This window comes from Populus nigra, chromosome 1 (assembly GCF_951802175.1).
Source record: "Populus nigra chromosome 1, ddPopNigr1.1, whole genome shotgun sequence".
Taxonomy (NCBI): Eukaryota; Viridiplantae; Streptophyta; class Magnoliopsida; order Malpighiales; family Salicaceae; genus Populus; species Populus nigra.
Window position 1 is genome coordinate 15,305,189 of NC_084852.1, and position 16,666 is coordinate 15,321,854.

Below are 16,666 nucleotides of genomic sequence, written 5' to 3' on the forward strand. Positions count from 1 at the left end.
AACATGGAATGTATTAAACATCTGAAGGGGGAAGAATGCAAGATTCTGGGATATGACTTAACTTCCATTAGCATAAGTTCTATATCAGGGATTAAAATCCTAGTAGGCAAATCACCATCTGCTTCTCTTAATGGAATACTAATCTCATGATTGATAATGAAAAAGTGGAAATCCTCATCTATGAGATTAAACATGATACCTACACAGACTTGGCTTTGATTATCTACTCCTTTGGGTATATACTCCAGAGTCTGATTCAGAGTTGGACTACAAGTCATCTTCGTGTGAATCCGAGAAAGTGGTTATAAAGGAGAAATAATATTTATTTGCAAACAAAAACTTCACTTTCACTGACCAAGATTAAGAAACTAAAGTGATTATGAATCAAAGTTTTAGCAGATATGAGATAATGAAAGAAGGGTATGTGTATGGCTATGAAGCTCAGGTTTACTTCTTAGAAATCCTGGAATATTACACCTATCAAGACTCGATTGCATGTGGGAAAGGACTAATATCTACCCCAATGACTCTAGTCTCTATTATTCCAAGAAATGATAAGGAAAACAGGATAAGTAATATGATTGTCATAGATGAAGATCAGTAGAGTTGGCCTAAAAAAAACCTGGTTCGTAGCATAACCCTCAAGAACAGTAAACAACTTGGAGCCTCTAAAGGTCATGGGGATCACAAGATGACAGTCAGTTCAAACGAATCAAATAATAGTGCTGAAAATAAAGAATCAATTGATTCCTGCATCAAAGCAGTCAACCAAAGATTATAACTTTCTCAGCCCCCATCAAATTTCTCTGCTGCTTGTGATGAGATTAGATCTATGAAAGAAATTGGTATAAAATTAGGCATCGACTTTAAAACAAATAGAGAGATTATTGAAGTCACGATCCAAAAGGCCATCGATGCTGAAAATAAACATTGGGACAAGTATGTCCAGTAGGCACTTATGCCTCTGTGCATGGTTTTATGTTGTTTTTTTAATGATTCTTAGTTGAAATGTGTGTGGTTTGGGATCTAGTTCTAAAGGAAAGTCCATTAACAAGTATATTAAGGATTTTAATGTCCTTGTATGTTTCGTTATCGAATCTAAACTTTCATGTTTAGACTCTATAATGTTTAGTTTGTGGCATAGACAAAATATTAAATGATTTTACATAGAGGCTCTAGGTAGAGCAGAAGGTTTGATAGCCATGTGGGATGATGATCTCTTTAGGGTGGATTAGGTTGAATTTTTTAGGAGCTGGATTAGCTTATTTGGCTCCTTTGTTGATGATACTTTTGATTAGTTGATGATACTTTTGATTGTGTGATCACTGGGTTTTGCGGAGCAGGCTCTAGAACTGAAAGAGTAGTCTCCTAAATGGAACTTACTGAACTCAGACATGCCTTTCCAGATTGTTCCTGGTTTCTAATAGGTGACTTTAATGTGACCTCATCTAATTCAGATAGAAGCTATGGTTTATTAGATAGGAGATGGGCTTCAGAGTTCCAAGCATTCATCAATGGTTGTGATTTGGTTGGATAAATCTTTTGCTCACACACAATGCTTGTCTCATTTTAGTTCTTTGAAACTGATTCGTCTAGATCATGGCCTTTCGGATCATTACCTCTTGCTTGTTAGGAAAGAACAAATTCACTAGGTATGAAAACCTTTTAAATGTCTAGACTGTTGCCTCATGACCCCTTCCTTCCATAATACCCTCAAGGTCTTTTGAGATGATATTGTATGAGATATCCCCGGTGACTTCTAGGTGATCAGAAGAATCAATGCTCTGAGACTAAAGTTAGGATAGTGGAATAAAACTGTGTTTGAGAATTAGGACTGGGCTCTGTAACATCTCCAGTCTTCTATTCAGAATCTTGAAGATTAGGCTGAAAGTGGAGGGCTGTCTGACTCAGAAAGAAAAAAGGATATATAAGCTGAAGAGTAAACAATGAAAACTCTGCAGATATGTAGAATCTATATGGAGACAAAAGGCTAGACAATCTTGGATCAAGTTGGGGGACAAAAGCACTCGCTTCTTCCACATCTCAGCAAAGGTATTAATACCAACTATATTGCTTTAATTCTAAAAGTTGCTTGCGGCTCCTCCTTTAATGATTTTAGACCTATTAGCTTACTAAATAGGTTATATAAGATTATTGCTAAAATTCTTGCCACTAGATTAAAAGAGGTTATGTAGTGTGTGGTTAACCCCTCTCAATCAGCTTTCATTACCGGTAGAAACATCCTGGACTCGGTGCTTATTGCTAATGAAATGTTGGATTCTATGAAATTTCAGAGCTGTTAAGGATTCCTTTTTAAACTTGACTTCATAAAAGCCTTCGACACTATGTCCTGGTCTTACCTTAATGATGTTATGGGCTATATGAACTTTGGTGCTCGATGGAGAAGATGGATTATGGCATGTGTTTTGACTGCAAGACTTTTAGTTTTAATCAATGGTTCCCCCACTACTAAGTTTGAAGCTTCTTGTAGTCTTTGATAGGGGGACCCCTTCGCTCCTCTCTTTTTTTTTTTACTGTTGAAGGTCTTTCTGTTTTCATTAGCAGGAGTTTGAAAATTGGTGCTCTGTATAAGATGGACTCTACAAGTGTAAAAGTTATTCATCATCTGTAATTTGTAGATGAAACACTTTTCTTCCTACCAAATGATCTTCAATGCCTATTAAATGTCAAAAGAATGTTAAGATAGTTCGGCTTATGTTCGGGGCTCAATGTCAACATCCATAAAAGCAGTCTGGTGGGTATGAATGTTGATGGGATATATGCTGAAGGGATATCTGGTGTTCTCAGATGTAGATGTGATACTATTTCAATCAAATACCTTGGACTTTCTTTAGGTGTTAATCCAAATAGGATCTCCACTTAGAAACCTGATCTCTAAAAAATTCAAGGGAGACTCAACTCTTGGAAGAGGAGGCTATTATCAATGGTTGGGAGAGCAATTCTAATCAAAAGTATAATCTCTGCCATACCTCTCTATTACATGTCTATTTTCTGTACCCTAAAGGTAGTGGCCCATAAGATCATAACAATGCAATCTCGATTTTTATAGGGTTGGAGTATTCATAACAGGAAAATTCACAGATTGGCTTGGGAAATAGCAGTGAAAGAAAAAGACAGGGGAGGTCTTGATGTTGGGACTATATTGGCAAAAAATAAAGCTCTTCTCTTCAAGTGGATTTGGAAATTGGGAAGCAATGAAAAAGCTAGTTGGGTAGACTTCATTAAGGAAAAATACAGACCACAGTTCATTAACGGGGTGCCCTAATTCAGTAAAACATTCTCAGGGATTTGGTGAGGTATCTACTCAATCATTATTAATAAGGATCATGATAGTACTCTTATTCGTGCTGACTGTAAACTTAAATTGGGTAATAGTAACCATGTAAACTTTTGGTCAGATACTTGGCTAACTGGCTTTTATTTAGTTAACTCTTATCCTATTCTCTTTTGCCTATCCTTCTCCAAAGCAGGGATCTTTAGCCAAAAGAGATATTCGATAGAGGATACTTGGTATTGGAATCTGAAATGGATAAGACCCCTTAGAACTAAAAAGAATATATTATTTCAAAGGTTAATGTCTGATCTTAATCTTGTAGCTATTCATCAATTGAAAGAAGACAAGTTGGTTTGGGAATGGGGGAAGGAAGGAGGCTATACTGTAAGCTTTTGTATACTTGCCCTTGAAAGGATCAGGTTTGCTGGAACTAAAACTTATGTTATAGATGCCTAGAAATCTATTTTCCCTTCAAAAATAAAAATGACTTTATGGTTGGCTCTAGATGAAAGCTTTTGCACAAGGGCCTTTCTGGTTAAAAGACATATCCTGAGCCCTCAAGATGATTATTGCCTTTTCTGTGAGCACCATTTTGAAACTGTCTCTCACATCCTCATGTATTGCCTAGTGATCTGGAAACTATGGAATAAAATTGTAGCTTAGAGAGGTCTAAGCTGGGCAATGCCATATGCCCTTGACGATCTTCAATGTCAATGGCTAGGTTTTTTACAGGAAAATCATTGTAAGTTTGAAATATCCGTTGGGGGGGGGGGGGGAGGGTTTTTGTTTAACATTGTTTGGACTATATGAAATACCATGAATAGTTTGATATTTGAGGAAAAGCAGCCTATCTGGAAAGATATCCTATGACATTTATTCTACTTTGCTGCAGGTTGGACCAAAAATCTGAATTCTTCATTCTGGTATACAGGTGCTAATTTGTATAGGAATCACAAATACATTTTAGCTTGGTCCGTTTAAGTTCTAATTTTGTTTGGTTTTTCTTTTCTTTGTATTGTTTCTTCTCCATTAGTAATGCTATTTGTTCTTTATTTTTCTTCCTTGTAGTTAGATTGAGACCTAGGCTACAACATATATAGCTAAAGCTCTGTTCTTTGTGTTCAAGCTTTATTATTATTCTTTTATATATATATATATATATATATATATATATAGTTTCTCGATTTCATCCAAAAGAAGAAGAAGAAGAAGAAGATAAAATACTATGCTTTTATGGTCTATATGGCATGCGAGGCTGCTTTGAATATTGCTTTCAAAACTCTTTCTAACTACAAGTAAGTTAATGTCCAGTAATTGATAGGTTATTATCTCAGTAAAAATTTGCTATCAATCTCATTTTAAAATAAAAAATAAAAATTAGAACAAACAATTTTTTATTTTAAAAAAGAAAACTTTGAAAAAAAAGATGTCAAACCCCTCAAATTGCCCCTCTTTTGGTGTGATATCCTCACCGGTTTCTTGCATATTTTACACAACAGTATTTCCATACGATACACATTAATACTTGTAATTGCTGAAAATAAAATCTACGTTAGTTACTCTCTTGCCACCTCCGAACGCGACTACAAATTCTACCTTATTTATTTGTAAATGACGAAAATTTACGTTAAATGTATTTGGCCTAGTAGCTTCTAATTAAGACTTCATTCAAGTACATGTAACCTTTGTAAGCCGAAGCTAGTTAAATCTTCATTTTCTAAACTCTTCCTGTGCTGGTTCAACCTCCAGTAGCAAGCCTCTTCGGAATTCCACATAAGGATAAGCAACTGGGAAGTCGTCTTCTTTCACTTTCCACCTGGTTAAAAGGCACAACATTGGAGTTATGTATCAAATTAAACAAGCCATGGTTTGAATAATTATACTCATTCATATATATATATATATATATATATATATATATATATATATATATATATATATATATATATAGGACATGTTTGAGCCTCCTTCATGCATTTCCTTGTTGAGATAAGGCAATTCCACAAGGGATTCTTCAGCAGCAACAACAGTGATAATTCCATATGGGTGGCAATTCATCATCAATCAATATTTATGGTTACTTAAATCTCATCTTTTTATAAAAGTTTTGCTTGAATCTCATATTATGAAAAAGATGGCCTCACAAAACTTCTTTTTATATATAATTTCTAGCAATCACAACAAGTTTTAGAGAAGGTGCGATCCAACTTGGATTTAATTACTTAAAATAAAATAGCGCATTATTAATCTCAATTATTAAGGTTCCTAAGTGGGATGCATTGTGTTATTGGGTTAACCCAACATGTATAATCTTTTCGTCTCATCATCTAATTGGGGCTAGGTCCTGAAATCTTACCTATAATTAAGGACAAGATGATGGAGGAAAAATGCTATCTCCACTTTGGCAAGTTCGGCTCCTGGACATAGCCGTGGTCCACCACCAAATGGCATCACTGTTTTCCTAGTCTCTTGATTCTGCCGAAGGCGAAAAAAGGGATTGAAACACAGTACAAGGGAAACAAAAGAATATGATTAATTATGCGTGCTTAATCATTTGGATCTCTCCATATCTGCACCAAGCAAGCAAACTAATACCTCCTTTTAATATTTTCGAGTAATGTTAGTTTCAGGAATAGTATAGTACTTTCTCTATATGTTTTTAATTAAAATTCAAAGGGCTTATCTCAGTATCGTACTTTCCATCTCCAGGGATTGAATTTCAAAGGACTTTCATGAAGGGATGGATCAAGATGTGGGCTGGATAACACAGGAATAACCTTCCAACCGGATGGAATGAAGTATTCTGCAATAGCAAGAACCAAGTTCACAATGATACAAAGAGGTAATGATAATACAAGACTTCAAAATAATCATAATAATAATAATAAAAAATACCAAACTAACAAAACTATATTAAACCTTTGTATTTGACATCTTGAATAGCTTTACGGTGTAAGAATTTTACCACATTCCCGCATCTCATAGACTCATATATAACCTGTATATAATTTGTAAGCTTTTCGATTAATTTCCTTGTGCATACAAGTATTAGATCAAAACCATGTATGAAGCAATAGTCAGCAATGTTTAATGTATCTTACATTTTTCGTGAAGTCCATTTTCCTGTAATCTTCCATGTCCAAGGGTTCCCCCGCCTGTTTACTTTTTCTTATTGCGTCATGTTCTTCCTATATATAATTAATAAAAATTAATATCGAGAGGGGGTAAAAAAGACAAGAAACCTTTAATTAGCTAATGGTACTTGATCATGAGAAAGAGAGCCAGTGAGTTAGACAGACCTTTAAGGTCTGAAAAGCCTTCGGTACATGCCCAAGAAAGTAAACAATTAAGGCTACAAGTGTGGAGGTTGTCTCATAGCCACCTAGCAAGATATCCAACGCGACGCTAACAATCTGTCCATCGGTTAGAATCCCTCGTTTCGACAAAATCACGTCTAAGAAGTCTCCTGAAATAAGCCCCACCTTCTCCTTTTCCCTTTCATTAATAATCCCTTTCATGGTGGAAGCAAGTCTTGTTCTTGCCTAAGAAGACATTGTGACATAGAGGGATAAAGCCAAGAATTTAAACTAATTAGCTAGTATTAAGACATATATGGACAAAACATAGACACGCTGCATACAGTAATTTTAACTATCAAAATCGCTCTGGTTACCTTTACAGCTTTGGAATAAGATGATCCAGGGAAGTTTAATGGCAAAGACACAAAGCCTTTCATGTAAGTTCGAAAATCATCTAATATCTTCAAGGCTCTTGGCTCTTCGGGTTCAATACTCAAAACGCTCTTCACCATGAGACTAAGTGTAAGCTGCACTTGTAAATCACAAAACGATGTTATCTCTCTATGTTCTTTCAAAGAAGCTGAGCGGAGCATAGAGGTTTACATATATCCACATACCTTTCTGATATCTTTATGGAAGTCGATTTCTTTACATCCTTTCCATGACTCCAGCATTGAGATTGCTAGATTTTCTGCAAAATTAAGGAATCCTGGGGATGACTTGGACACTGTGGTGAAGGTGACAACAAAATTTCTTAACTTCCTATGGAGGTCTCCGGAGATAACAAGTAATGAGAATTTTCCAAGAATATCGTGCATGGCCTTGGGGTAGCTGGCTTCGAATAACCTCTCTTCATTTTGAAGGATAAACATGTTGAGCTCATGGTCGCAAGAAACTATGGCTGGAGAACCAAATAGATGTGATTTGAAAACTTTCCCATATCTGCATACATACATAATAAGAGCTGGGGAAGAATTAGATAGCTTCAACACAAAAGAAGGAGATAAATTTCGTTTTTTTGGAGAAACGATAAAGAAAGTGTATACACACACAAATACTTAAATTGGTTTATCATCACCTGGAAACACGTTCTTGCAGGAAGGTTCCCATTGAGTTTGATGAATGAGGCTTCAGTAAGGAAAGAGTTTCCCCTACAAAGGGAAATCCCATGCTGCCATTAGGTAAATTTTTATGATTTTTTCTTGAGAAAAAGCGTAAAAGAAATAAAGCCAAAACTAGTCCTAAAATGAGAGCTAATCCAATGGACGAAAACTCAGCCATACTTCTTGTTTTTCGTATTTGCTTCTATATAATTTGCCCACCTCTTGATAAACTGATTTGTTCTTCTCTCTTATATATATATATATGTGTGTGTGTGTGTGTGTGTGTGTGTGTGTGTGTGATCCCATGCACTTAATTTTCCTGACATGGACAAGATTAACTAAAAATCGTTTAAACTATTTTGTTTGGGTCCTGCTTTCGTTTGAAGAATTTTGTTTGGATTCTGCTTTAATTATTATTCTCAAGGAGGCAGATTCATTGATTTGCAGCCATTGTATGAGACATTTATCTAAACTAAATATTCTAAATAGGGGTTGCCACCTACTTTATTAAAACATCTAAAAATGGTATTATAGAGATTTTATATAAAAGATTGATTATATTAAATAATAATAATCAACCATAGGATATCCTATTTAAGATAGATAAGATGCTACCCTAAGATATCCTATTTAAAATAGATAAGATGCTACGGGTTTGTCTAATTTAAGAAATCATTTGCAAATTGCAATATTATGCCAAGTTACCTAACTTATGTCACACTGTGACAAATGAGGTACTCTTTAAAATTTACGGGGAAAAATAAAAATAATAAAGTCGTTATTTAGTAATTAAAACAAATAAAAAATTATAAACTAGATACTAGTATTAGAGATTCAAGTACTAAATTAGTTATGCTTAAAGAAATATCAAATATCACATGTACTAATCCTTCCAAATCATCCCCATAAAATTACCAAATTGCAATGAAAACATCGATGAATAATAGTCCATAGCTAATTTCCGACAGAAATAATGACAGAATTTACATTGATAATTTCTAATGGAATTACTAATGGAGTAAAAAAATAAAATAAATAAAATTTATGTGGGCAATTCCATTAGAAAGTTGATATGTCATTATTTACTAATGAAATTGCTGATGAAATAATTTTATTAACATATATAAATAAGTTATAACTGATAGTTCCCTCTCCTCATTCTTCTTCTTTTACTTGCTAAAAAATACTAGCAACCCTTTATTTTCTCATAAATTCAACTACTCCAACTCGTCGGCGTCAATCTACATTTATCAATAATGTCATAATCCACTATTGGATTTTTTGTGAAGCTTCGATACACAAAATAAGTAAACTTACCCATTTGTATTGTAACCCATTTATGTTTTAGGTTAATTTATTAAAGTTTTTTTTTAATATTTATAGTTTGCTTGTATATTTAAGTGTTTTACAACTTTTTCCTAAAGTAATTTGTTATATTAACGTATGATTTGTATGTTAGGGTATGTTTGAAATTTGAAAGAATTTGAATTTTGTTGTCATTTGATGAATTAAGTTTGATTTTGTAACTTATATGTGTTATAATTGAAGATATAGTATGTTATTTTAATGGGTACTAATCATATTGTATCAATTTTATTGTTAAGTTGAAAACTTGAGGAAAACTTATTGTTTTTGGAAATGACAAAAATCAATATTATTCTATATAGGTTTTATAAGTAGTGAATGATCATTCTTAAATGTATTGAGATTTACCTAAAGGATTGTATAGGCAAGATTATTTTTAAAGGGTTAAGGTTTTATTATTTTTCTTTACTTTCAGATATAAAAAATATTAGTGCATGCGAAATTCAATGTTCATAAGTAAATTGTAAGAATAAAAAGTTCCACCATAAAGATGTTGTGATGATGCATTTACTTAAAAAAAGATTTGTTGAAAAATACTTATGTTGGTTTACACACGGAGAACCCTAAGTTCCTTATGAAACCATGTTAGAAAGGATGGTTGACTTAACTTTTAGTTTTAGCAACATACATGGGTTTACGGATGATAATAATAATCCTTATAAAAGTATAGTGATGAATGCAATGAGAATGGATCAGAATTATTCAAGTAAATGTTCACATAACATCCTTTTAGATGAAGGACCAAATGCAAATGCAAAACCAAATGTAGATACAATTAGGTTTTTAAACTTTTGAAAGATTCCAATAAACCATTTTGGGATAGTTGCATGACTCATAGCAAATTGTCAACTATTGCACCAATATTTACCATTATATCATATTATAGGTTGAGTAATGTCAATTATAATAGCATTATTGAATTAATTAAAATCATGTTACCTGAAAAGAAAAGGCTGAAAGAGAACTTTTATGTTGCAAAATCCATGATGAAATCTTTTGGCTTGGGATATTAAAAAATTAATAAGTATCCAAATTTTTGCATGTTGTACTATGATGAATATGCAAATTTTACCGAGTGCAAACCTATTAACATGCTCGACATAAACCCAATATTAGTTGAGGAAAAAAACTTGTCACTACAAAAAATTAAGATACTTCCTAATTACTCTTAGGCTACAAAGATTATTTATATCTTTAAAGACTGCAAAACAAATGATATGGTATCATTCACATGATGTAGTAGATAGAGTTATGTTGTACTATTTCGATGGTAAAGTTTGGAATCAATTTAATAGTGTGTATCGTCTGTTTTTAATGGAACCATGGAATGTAAATATTCTTAGCTTGTGTATATATGGATTTAATCCATTTAGATCTTTTGCTTCATTTTATTCTTGTTGGCTGATCATACTAACAGTTTACAACTTTCCCAACGGAAATGTGTGCAGTCAAAATTAATATTCTTATCTGTGGTTATACCTAGTCCTTATAGTTCAAGAAGGAATATATATATATATATATATATATATATATATATATATATATATATATATATATATATATATTGTCCTTAATCGATGAATGATGAGTTGAATCAGTTATGGTCAGTCGGGCCTTTGATATATAATGTCTCAAGGAAACAAAATCTTCAGATGAAAACAACATTGGTGTGGACTATAAATAATTTATATATATATGGGATGACTTCAAGGATGTTGCTCACTATTAAATTGATTCCATCATTAAAAAAATATGGACTATTTCGAGGTTCCTATCAAGTCGTCATCAATACAGAAACAACATAAAGAATTTTTTGAGACATAAATCTGAAAGTAATGTTACACAACATGTACTATCTGATAAAGAATTGTATGATGTTGTTTTATAGTAATGAAATTGCTAATAGACAAGCAATTTCATTAGAAAATTATAAAGGGTTAGGACATGGCAATGAAATTGTCAATGATGGGATGACTATGTACATATTTGTGAAATTAAAGAATGATGGGATGAGAAGTAAAAAATTTCAATCGCTCAACGCAATAATAATTTGAAACCTTCTATTCCTAGCATAAGCCATTACTGTAAGAAAAAAAAAAAAATTGTAACATGCTGCATATATATAAATCAAAACTATCATGAATTTTTTTTTTTTTAATTGTGCATACGCATCTTCTATTCCTAGCTAGTTTTGTGAAAGCTACAATGGGAAACTTTTGGACAATGTTACAAAATCTTGCTAGGTCTGACCTGGTAGATCAACATGATAGTTAACTATTTGAATTCTAATATAGATTAAATTTCAAATTAAATTAGAAAAAAATTTAATCTAGTCAGTTATCCTAATAAGTCTCCAAGCATCTCAATTGACCCAGTCAAAATTTAGTTCGAATTAAAAAAAGTTAAATTAATAATAAAATAAATATTCCAATAAAAGAAAGTAAATAAAATTATGGAGGAAAAATATATTTTTAAAGTCAAAATTGTCTTTTCCTGAACGTTTTTTTGATATAACAATGAAGCATGATTTTTTTTATTAATAGCATAATTCATTGAATAAAAAGCATTATCAATTAGAAAAACATACTTGGAAAAAAGTACAACGATTTGAAATAAAAAAGAAAAAAATGTATTTTTTTAATAAAAAATATAATTTTCTCATAAGTAAAAAGAATTATTATGATTATGAAATTAAGTTTCAATAAAAATATTATTAATTGATCATTACGCAACTATATAAAAAATTATGAGAGCAATAGATTTGAGAAAATTTTATAAAATTAATATTTATAGTCAAATAGCTAATAAAATAATTATTTTATTCTTAATCAATATTAATGAGTAAATTATTGTAAATGTGTTTAATATGAGGCTAACACACAATTATCCATAAACAATCAATGATATTATCATAAAAAACCCCTAATCTACTTTAAAACAATGATATAATTTTTTATTATCAACATATTTTTAATAAAATACAGCGATAATGAAAATAAAAGTTTATTTAAAATTTTAATCATTTGAAACAAGTTTATATAAAAAATGTAATTCTTCATTCCGAACCTCATTTTCTTATTAATGCCTCTTTATTTTCTTAATGAAAGTATTTTTTTTTAATCATAAGTATTTTTTAAAATAAAAAATCTTAGCATGAGGTGGTTAGAAAGTAGGGCTGGGTTTTTCAGATCTAAAAAAATCATTTTCAATCTATTCTTACCTAAAACACTAAATAAAGACCCTAAAAAACTTAAAAAATAAATATTGAACCCTAAAACATATCTAAATCAATAAAAAAAACACAAAATTAAACCAAATTAAAATATTCTTGCCTAACCGAATCTTTTTTTTTTTTGCTATATAAAAGTTCAAAACATCTCAATAGCAATCCTCTCATTAAAAGAAACTCAATAACACCAAGATCAATTCTTTTGATAGATATAATGTGGTCAATCAATTATTTTCTCTTCCCTATAAAATTTCAAGTACTGAAATTTAAAACAAATAAAGTTCAAGACTAAATAGATAAACCCTCAAAAAACACAAGAACCAAAAATAAAAAACTTAAAAACTTAAAAGATCAAAGAGTGTTTTTCCATGCCTTGTAAATAGTATAAAAAAATAAAATTGGACTGGATCTTTATTTCTACATAAAATTTGATCTCAATTATTTTAATTTTTCAAATCAATAAATTAAATCATATTTCACAAAATTAAACATTAATTCAAAACTAGAGCTTTTTTCAACACTCCAAATACAATGAATCACATGAACCAAAATGAATTGCCAGGTTTAGGTTTTATATCACATGCATGTAACATGGAAAAATATAATAAAACTAAAAAACAAGAAAAAAGAATCAAACACACTATAGCAGTCAACAATACACATCGCACCTAGCTAGGTGTAAAAGAAACTTTGAAATGCTAGTTCCTTATAGTTACACCGCACCTAGGCGCACTTTGTGAATAGTATAAAAAATTAAAAACTTTATTTCATCTCAATTTATTTATTAAACTTTGTATTGAATGATTTTAGAGACACTGATATTAATTTTTAAGAAAGCTTTGTTTATTAAATCTCACAGAAACATGTGATAGATCCTTAACGTTTTCTTTTTTTTGCCGTAAATAAACTGTAAATAGTGTGATTGCCAACAAACTTTATTTTTTTACGGACGTAGTAGAGCTTTCAAAACTTGAACTCACCGGCCATGCATATGATTGCTATATGCATGATGTCCAGCTACATAGCTATAGTTATTTCCTTGTGCGAGCCCCTATTATTAATCAATTGCACGGGCACCTTATACTCTTGCAAGAACAGGACGAGAGACAAAATTCCATCTCTTGTCTCCTCATTTCGCAGAGTTGGTGGGGGTGTGGACTTCTCAAAAGTGATGATCACAATAAGTCACTAAAGCCTTGAAAATGTGTTTCGGAGATGATTCAAACTCAAACCTACCTACCTAGCTAGCCAGCTAATAGTTTACAATGTTGGTCGGAATTCTATTGCAGACATCCACATCGCAAACCCACACATAAAGCCAAAGAATACTCAATAAAATGGTTTTTGAACTTGTGTCTCTCTTTAAGTGTCAAAAGTGGTAGAATTTTCACAAAGTATGCTTGTTCTTCGCTCACCATGAGAGAAACCGTGTTCAATTTATTATGCGTGTGGAGACATTTTCTCCGGCCAATGTATGGAACATGGGCCAGTACTGTATGGTATTAACAAATGCACGTGAGATTGGAGATTTTATGTGCAGACATATTAATTAGAGGTCCCTGTCGAGGGTCATAGTTGCATGCATTGAGGGAAAGATTGATTGATGTTTGACATTGAAAAGCAAATCAATTAGGCTTTTCGTGGCTTTGGGGAAGGGTAGGCAAGCCTCCGTCTTCTTTTTAGGCTATTAATATGCGGTTGCGGTGACACTTCTTTTGGATTCACTAAGAGGTCTAAAGCATCTTTGTATTATGGAATGAAAGTGGACTTTTTTCGTTGCATCATCACATAAAAAACTATGCATAGTCATTGCAACTAGAATATACTCTATAAAAAGTCACCGGACAGCCAATTAATAGGCATCAAGACTAGATATTTGGTGTAAATTTCATATAATATAATGATGCTATGCAAAGAGTTGCCATTAATGACTATAAATAGAGTTTAAACATAGCAATAGTTCTATTAGGCTGCAAGGAAGTGATAGAAAAGCATAAGGAAAAAAAGAAAAAGAAATTCCCATAAAAACTTCTTTCTTTCTCCTGCCATTTTCTAGGACCGTGTGGTGGCCTAGCAGAGCTGGGGGGTTTTCATTGTTAACCCATGGAAATGATTTAATTTATTCTTATAAAGAGAGTCATTCTTTAATCAGGTCAATTCAATCTCTAAGCAAAGGGACATTAAGAGAAAAGTTGAGATAAATTAAATTATATGTCTCTAATCATGCTAATTTAACTCTTAAATAAGGATTCGTTATATATCTCTGACTAAATAAATAATAAATAAAAGAGCAAACCTCAAATTTACCACCCAACTATTAAAATAGTTTCAATTGTAGTGTTTTTCGTGTCAATTATACCATAAAAAATTTATTTCTCATTTGAACCATATTCTGCTAAATACAATCTACTGGGAATCATACAAGGAACCATAGATAATTAGCAATCTCATTAACTATATTTAACATAATGATTTAATGAAGAGATAAAAAAATAATACTAATTTGGGCATACAAATGAGATTATTATGATAATTGGATGGTAAATTTTGATTCTTTTCTGAATATGTATATACATGGAATTATTGAGCTGTTATTTTAGATTAATATAAATATTCGGATCAGTTTAATATTTCCGACATTCATCTAGGGAATTATTGAGTTGTTTTGAATGAGAGATCACAGTTAACAATCTCATTAACTATATTTAACATAATGTTAATTTTCTGTTTAATTTCCCGAGCTTTTCTTTCCTTTACTCTATTTTCAAGAAAGAAAATAAAACAAATAAGGATTAATTTATTGATTTTCCTAAACTATAATTAACTCTTGTATGAATGTTGGAGAATAAATGATATGGATTGATTATGATCCCTGCATTTGAGGGCCAGCGTCGTAATAATTAAGAGTGAATTTGCAGTTTGTCTTTAGCATGATCGATATGTGGAAGAGCATAATCATTTTGAAATGTCATCGATCTCGATGGATTGCACGTTTGTGCAGCCAAATCATTAATTGTTCTCTTTGAAAAGGAAATATTGTTTCCGCCTTTATCCTATAATGATTGATAAGCACTCCTCGTGCGACTTCTTTCTCTCTTGTCACTCTTGGTACTAGCATGTGGTCTTCATTAGGATTCGAGTACTCTTTACTTGTGATTAATTGCCTATGAATGTTTCTCCACTATGGGTTTTATCACATTTTTGTGTTCTCGTTTTTATTTCTTGATTACTTACTTGTGTTTCTAGTGCATCCAGAAAAAAAAAATGTTGTTTGTGTGTGCAAGGTAGAAGTTCATTGAATCCAAAATTAGTTGAGTTGAGTTCTAACAAAATGCAAATAGAAGATATAAACCAGATAAAAAAACAAAATAAAAGATAATTAAAGACAATTTTCTATGATAAATATGGATTTTTAGAAAATATTATTTGTTTTCTTATTTATTTTTATTTTGTTCTACTTTAAAAGAGATATTCAATTACAAAATTATGGATTAGAGCTCTATATGACAACCTTTTTCAGCTTCAATTCTTCTTCTTTTTTGGCTTGTTGTCTTCTTATTTGTATTTCTATCCGAGTCAATTTTTATTAGAGCACAACAATCTCGATAATTATTTGCTTGTTGAGTGATGAAATACCCCATGGCTAAAAGAGGTAGCAAAAAATAGCATGCTCATGTAGGAAGGGATAAAGAGGTTCTTCGTTGAGAAATAGATGTTCAAGAATCGGTGATTAAAAAAGACATGCAAAGAAAGATTGCAGAATTGAAAAGAGGTATTTCACAACTAGTGTTAAAAGACATACAAAGACAGATTGCAAAACTAACCCATCAATTGAAATAAGTGAGGAGCTCGAAGGATTGTAAGAAAAATGATCATGTATCCCTGTCTAGTTCTGATAACCCTTTCAAAGACATAGGCAAAGGAAGTAATTTCTTAATCAAGATGAATATGATGTTGAAATTGAAAGTTTTGATGATTCTTGTTTATTTATATATTGGAATCAACCATTAAAATTTAACAAGGATAATGAATGCCATAACCTAATTTTTTATTCTTTCATTTTCAGTTTATCTTATTTTATTTTTTATTTATTTTTATAAAAATAATAAAAAAATAAATGAAAAATAAATTGAAATTTGGGTCAAGACAACATAACATGGAAGTTTGAGGACTTAATTAAACTTTAAATTATTTTAATTAATCAAATCAAGAGCTTAATTGAACTTAGAATTAGTTTAATTAATGAAATCAGGGGCTTAATTGAAGAAATATTAAAATTTAGGGCTGATTTGGGTCAAAATTGAAAGAAATCAAAGTCCACAGACAAAGTGAAAAGGCGGGGGTACTATAGGGAGCTTAATTGATTTTTCCAGGG

At 31.5% G+C, this 16,666-nt stretch overlaps 1 protein-coding gene across 1 annotated transcript; it reads right to left on the reverse strand.

Annotated features, from left to right (window-relative positions):
* Positions 1 to 4,734: 4,734 nt before the first annotated feature.
* On the reverse strand, positions 4,735 to 7,904 carry LOC133686308 (cytochrome P450 724B1). The gene is made up of 9 exons (XM_062106962.1): positions 7,673 to 7,904; positions 7,212 to 7,536; positions 6,969 to 7,121; positions 6,595 to 6,837; positions 6,397 to 6,483; positions 6,215 to 6,293; positions 5,992 to 6,098; positions 5,652 to 5,770; positions 4,735 to 5,111 (listed from the first exon to the last, which is right to left on the reverse strand). The coding sequence occupies exons 1-9, from the start codon at positions 7,873 to 7,875 to the stop codon at positions 5,006 to 5,008; spliced, it is 1,422 nt and encodes a 473-aa protein (XP_061962946.1). The 5' UTR covers positions 7,876 to 7,904; the 3' UTR covers positions 4,735 to 5,005.
* Between the last annotated feature and the right edge of the window lie 8,762 nt (positions 7,905 to 16,666).

Bases quoted from the DNA above. Each gene is read 5' to 3' on its own strand.
- LOC133686308 (XM_062106962.1), bottom strand. From the start codon at position 7,875: ATGGCTGAGTTTTCGTCCATTGGATTAGCTCTCATTTTAGGACTAGTT. The intron at 7,537-7,672 runs GTGATGATAAAC...GTATGTATGCAG, and splicing joins CTGCAAGAACGTGTTTCCAG to ATATGGGAAAGTTTTCAAAT. The intron at 6,099-6,214 runs GTTTAATATAGT...TTGCTATTGCAG, and splicing joins TCAAGATGTCAAATACAAAG to AATACTTCATTCCATCCGGT.